Source organism: Apaloderma vittatum, unplaced genomic scaffold (genome assembly GCF_000703405.1).
Source record: "Apaloderma vittatum isolate BGI_N311 unplaced genomic scaffold, ASM70340v1 scaffold2718, whole genome shotgun sequence".
Lineage (NCBI taxonomy): Eukaryota > Metazoa > Chordata > Aves > Trogoniformes > Trogonidae > Apaloderma > Apaloderma vittatum.
This window is the reverse complement of record NW_009731046.1, coordinates 34,199-40,217: the sequence shown is the minus strand read 5'-3', so window position 1 is coordinate 40,217 and position 6,019 is coordinate 34,199. Positions and strand designations below refer to the sequence as shown.

General features: G+C 43.9%; 1 protein-coding gene across 1 annotated transcript in view; it reads right to left on the bottom strand.

The window, feature by feature from the left end:
• The window catches only part of ADRA1A (adrenoceptor alpha 1A), an 11,747-nt gene extending 6,453 nt beyond the window's left edge, over window positions 1–5,294 (bottom strand). Inside the window, exon 1 of the mRNA XM_009875019.1 lies at window positions 4,412–5,294. Coding sequence (XP_009873321.1) covers window positions 4,412–5,294 — 883 coding nt within the window. The remainder of the gene's footprint in view (window positions 1–4,411) is intronic.
• Between the last annotated feature and the right edge of the window lie 725 nt (window positions 5,295–6,019).

The following is a 6,019-nucleotide window of genomic DNA, read 5'->3' as shown; positions in this document are numbered from 1 at the left end:
GAAACGTTGGCCACAGGGATGTCAGCAGGATCTTCGCTGTTGGCTTCCATGCAGCTGAGTTATCATCCCAGACCCACAAAGCCTTTCCAGTCTGTGTTTATCAAAAATACTCCTCGTGATCAGCAAGAAAAAAACACAACCCAGACCTGGCCAAGAAAACATCCTGGTTCTTTATCTTTGGGGCTTATTTTCTCCCCATTCAATGGTTTAACACACACACGTACACACACACGCTTTTGCTCCATGACTCAAGGAGTGTAAACACCCTTCTTCTCCCTGACCTGTGCTCCACAGAATGAGTTGAGGCTTTCTTCTGTCGTTTTTTTCCCCCCCTTTATTCTCTTTTTTTTTTTTTTTTTGTCGCTAAGGGAACACACTGAAATACTAATGCTAATCTAGCTCTGAATATTTCCTCCATGGCTGGAGTTCAGTGTTTTCTGACATGAGAACTATGTTGAAGGTTAGGTTGTCACAGCTTTAATTCATTTTTTTTTCATATTGTTATCAGCTGAACAATGGAAAAAGGGATTCAGGTCCTTGTTTCTCTGAGTATTTGGACAGCCCAGCCGTGACAGTGTTGAGGCAGTGTATGGGCTGCCTGCCCTACTCATGCCTCTGGAGTCCAAGCATGGTTAAATCAGACACCTTATTAAAACACGCAAGTGATGATATATACGACAAATGCAAACCTCACAGGAAAGCACAGGGATAAATCCACCCGTCTTCAGACATCGGTGCATGTTCCTGCTCCTCCTGAGATATTGCATGAATGGTGGATATAAAAAAAAATGTATTTTAATTATCTGTCTTATCACTAGCGGAAGTAGAGAGTTATCCTCTTTGACTCTATTCAAAAAACAACCACAAAACAGTAATTAGAAGCCAGCTGCAGACAGGCACATAGACAGGATTAGAGGATTCCCTTGACAGTGTTTGTCACAAGACTAATTTACTACTCTACTATATAGATACCCTCCAGCGTATCCTCTTTTCTGTTCTCTTCTTCACAAGAATGATTGACAAATGCTAAAAGCCTTCCTCTCTCTTGCCCAGTTTAGTAGTCTGGACTTCTTCTTCCCTTGTGACATCTCGGCTCAGACTTTCCCTTTTTTCTTCTCTCTCCTTCTGCACACATCTGCAAGCAGATAGATTTAAGCTAGCTTGTCAAAGAAAACAGACAAGAAATCTCTGTGAGTTAATTCGTTTCTGAAGGTTTAACATGAGCCATCTATCCCAGTTTAGGACCATTTTTGTAACATTCCAGCTCTTTTTCTTTTTTACCATCAGTTCCGTGCACGTTTCACCTCAAAACAACCTCCGAGCATCATCCTTTGTGTTGTTGGAAATAAAGCTTCTGAAAAATTCCCAGAGCCACCCGTGTCTTCCAGCTGCAAGGAAGGGTCTTCTGACCATACCCCTTTCCTTTCTAGCCATTGCAAGAGGAAAACAGAAATGAGTAATGGAAGAAACCTGTGTGGCAGGCTGTTACTGGGGGGAGCCAGGGCCACCAAACCCTCATTGTCTAGATGAGCCTCATCTGTGGCCTCTACCCACAGACCCTCTGCCCATTCGCCTCCCAGCTGCATATAAGGTTGGGCTCCTCTCCCTAATCCTCTTTGAGGGATGTAGACAAGTTCATGTTTGTTATTTCCTGGCTCTTCTTTGTTATTTTGTGTTTTCCTGGTGATTACTGGACCTTTGGCTGCACCTGTTACAGACGCCACCTCTGGCTGCTTCTGCTGAGGCACGGTGAGCGCACGCTTTTGGGGAGGGTATGGCTCCTGCCTGCTCTGTTGTTCAGGCAGGCACTGAGATTTGGTTGGGGGAACGCAAAGACTGCAGATCTGCTTGAAGCAGCAATTTTTGTTATAATAATTTGTGAAGACAAGTCGAGTTCAAGGCACCTTTTACAGGAAAACTTTGAGACTAGCAACACATCCGGGGAGAGAGAAAACACGCGCAGAAGCACAAGCCTGACTTAATCCAGGGGAAATCAGCTGTTTTGAGCCATTTTTATGTTACAGAAATTCTGTGAAGGGTGCGTTTACACTCCAGCATGCAGACAAAAATGTCTTAACCTCACTTATTTTCATGCAACAGGATTATGATTCCCTGGCTTATTCCACAAATATCAAAGCCAAATGGGAAGGAGGTGTATAGGCCTCTTGGACTGAAAGCCTTTGTGCTGACCCTTCATCTGGAACAAAACTCTGTCCAAGAAGGTAAGACAGACGTTACTTACACAGATTGCAACTGGCACTTTTACGCACTGATTTCAATTAAGATATTGTCTTATGGCAGGGATACTCAAGTTTTTTTCCTCTTGTTATTTTCAGTAGCATCTGCATCTATCCCCCTCTTGATACCCTTCTATCTCTTGTTCTTTCCATACCTACGCCTCAAAATTTTCTACCCCTATTTGTTACACACTTGAAGAAGCCTGGTGGTTCTTGTTTTAAAGCAGTTCTTGACTGGTAGCATTGATTCTAATATGTGTGGAGATTGCGAAGGTGCTGTAGATCACAGGAAAATAAACTTCTGATTTGGGCATTTCTGCTGTGTTAGAGTAATAAGCACCTGCCAGTTGTCTGGAAAGGTTTGTGTAGAGTACTTTGAGAATGTCTGTCTCAGGGATGGCCCAGCTGATGGGACAATTTCTAGGTTTGGCGCATGGTCATAAAGCTGCAGAGCAGGTCTGGAAGTGGTTACTGTCTTTTGGGAAGTGTTCTGCCTGCCTCAAGATCTGTTTTCTTGGGGGGTTTTTTGAAGACATGGGGTTTTCTTGGGGTTTTGTGCACTCGCCTCTTTAATAGTTCTTCATCCTTAATCTAAACTTGTCTCTTTAACAGTTCTTTGTCTTTAATCAAAAGTAGCAAATGGGTTTGGAAAGACGTACTGTATGCTTTAAAAATAACCCAGTAACCCCACAAAGACAGGGAAGCTAACCTCAAGAGAGTTTCCTTACACGGCATCAAAGAAAGATGCAAAGCCACTCTTGAGCTCAGAAAACGTCTTAAATCCAAAGCGAATTAATTAACAACAGCTCTGTGTGGGAAACCGCATTTGCAGATGAGAAGAAGGGTGCTTAACGCGTCCTCGCAAACCCTTTTTGGGTATGTTTCAGACATCTTGGCAACCAGCATTCCAACGTGCTGACATCCTGGGCAGCGTGAGCCAGGCCCTCCAGGGCTCCTCCTTAGGAAACATCTGTGTCTCGGGCTTCAGCACTTCCCAGGACTGACCAACAGAAGAGAGTCTGGGATTTTCACGTTGCAACGTTAGTGATGGATTTTCACAAAGCCATCTTGGCAAATCCAGTAGAGGTTAGTTGAAAAAAAGAACAGCTTTTTATAAAGTTAACAAAAAAAAATCTAAAAAGAAAACCCTCAAATTTTTCCACATTTAGGTAAGGCTGTTTTTTCTTAATTGTACACATTGTTCTGTTCCTATCTGAAACTTAATATGATCTTCCTTTATTTTTCCATAAGAAAACTACTGAAGTTGAGCAAGTCACAGATTTAAGGTTCTGTGTTTCAAAAGCCAATATTTGGTAGAGCAGCTGCTGAGCAAACTTCAGTGTGATGTCCCACATACATTGCACTCAGATATAGGATGAAATTAGTATTCTGCTTTCAAATCCTGAAATCACATCAAAGGTGACTGAGCAAGGTTTAATTAAAATTCTAATTACTTCTTTATATTTCAGTGATAGCAAAGCAGAACAAATCCCTGACTTTTCTCCCCTTTAGAATCACAACTGGAGAATAAATGTTCATATTGAGCACGATGGTTGAAGCCAGTGTTAGGCCAGTGGGCTCAGTGGGTTTCCACAATAGAAACAAACTGCAGAAGCATAAAATTAGTTTGAAGGATCCTCACTGCTGTCTTCTGGTGGGTCAATGATTAATTCAAAAATACCATGTTTGGAGGATATGTCATAGTGTGAATTTACTGATAGGAAACAGATTTTTTTTTTTCTTTATAATGTGAATTATTAGGTGCTGAGCACTCCTAGAGAGCTGGCCCCAAGTCCTGAATGCATTTCTATGTTGACCTTTTACATATTTATGTTGCCTGAAGAACCAGCTTCAAACTTGGATATAAACACACACACACACGTATCTAAAGATATTATTGCAGAGTTGGTCAGAAATTTACTGCACGGAAAGAGAGGACTAAATCCATTATTATCAGAATTTTATGATTCTCTGTGACCCTGAGATGTTTTGTTTTGTTTGAGGCTTTTGTATTTTTAAGCTCACTGCTTTGTGATGGTGAACATTTAAGTTTTGACAGCTCCCCAATAGAAAATGATTCCCTCAGAGCTTTTTCTGACCAGCATTACCATCTGCAGCCGTAGCCCCTCTCCCGGGAAGGCACGGTGAGAGGCAGAGGGGTTGTCTTTACTTACCCAGAGGCATTACTACAAAAAACGGAAGCCAGCAGAGAACGAAGCATCCCACAACTATTCCCAGGGTCTTGGCGGCTTTCTTTTCCCTGGAGAACTTGAGGAGACGCACCGAGAAATGATGCTTGCTCTTGGGATTGGCCGCCGACCCGCTCGCTTCGGGAGCGTTTTTGCGATGGATCCGTAGGGTCACCTCTTCGGAATGAGATCTCTCCGTCTTCAGACCAGAAGACAGGCCTTTGTTTTCCCTTTTGGCCACCACGTACACTCGGCAATACATCACCAAGATGATAGTCAGGGGGAGGTAGAAGGAGCCTAGAGCGGAGAACAAGACGTAGCCGGGCTCCTCGGTGATTTGACAGATGGTCTCGTCTTCTGGCGCTGGTTCCTTCCAGCCAAAAAGGGGTCCGATGGAGATCACCAGAGACAAGGCCCACACGCACAGTAAGGCCAGGAGACCTCTCTTCTCTGTCACTATGCTCGGGTATCTCAGCGGGTAGCTCACCCCGATGTATCTGTCTATCGAGATGATGCAGAGGCTCATGATGGAAGCCGTGCAGCAAAGGACGTCGACAGCAGCCCAGATGTTGCAGAAGATTCGCCCGAAGGCCCAGTAGCCCAAAATCTCCATAGTGGCTGAGAAGGGCAGGACAGTGGAAGTCAAGAGGAGGTCAGCTACAGCCAGGTTAATTATATAGTAGTGGGTAACGCTCTGAAGATGTCTGTGGCAGGCTACAGAGAGGATAACCAGAATGTTCCCCAAAACCCCAAAAACTATCAGCCCCCCTAGAATAACACCTAGTGAAATGGCCTTAGAAATGTTCACCGGTCCGACGGAGTGGGTGCAGTTGGAGCAGTCGGAGGAGTTTCCAGGGAGGAAAGCCATGGTGAGTGACCAATAACGTTCATGCGAGGCGGTTGGGCTTCACTCCCTCTTCAGGTAGAAAGAGTGAGGAGGTCGTTTCTCAGAAGGTCCTACGAGCAACATTTGCCTGGCCTTGGGGGAAAGAGGTTGTAAGAACGTCTTAGAAGTGAAGCACTAAGAACGTCTTAGAAGTGCAGCACCGGCAACAATAAGAAGGATCCAGAAACATATTAGAAGATCTGCTGTTCTCTTTAAGTTTTTGTTGTTATAGAACAGTTGATAGCCACCATTTCCAAGTCAAATGTAGCTCTTTTTTGCATTTTCCTTGAGGTGCAGAAGTGAGGCTACTCAAAACTGAAGTTATCTACCCTACCTCCCGGGATTATGTGATGAGGAAGATTCAAACTGATGGTTAAAATAATTTCTACCTTTTGGGGAAGATTGAATATTTAGGTAACACATATTCCAAAGGCTCTCAAATACAGGTTTCTCCCAAGAGGAAATCACTGATGCTTTTAATTACCTTGTGTCAGTCCTGATTCTGCTTCTGGAGGCTGCTGCTCTGTCTGCTCAGTGGCGTCCTTTGAGGTACCTGCCACTACCCATCTTCAGGGTCTATAGTGTCGGTCAAAGCTTCTCCATGCTGTGGAGCAGTTGAACATCTGGACTGTGAGTTGAAGTTTGTTTACATCAGCTTTTGGCTTGCTCAGAAGGGGAGAGTGAAGTTTGCCATGAAATGATGGACG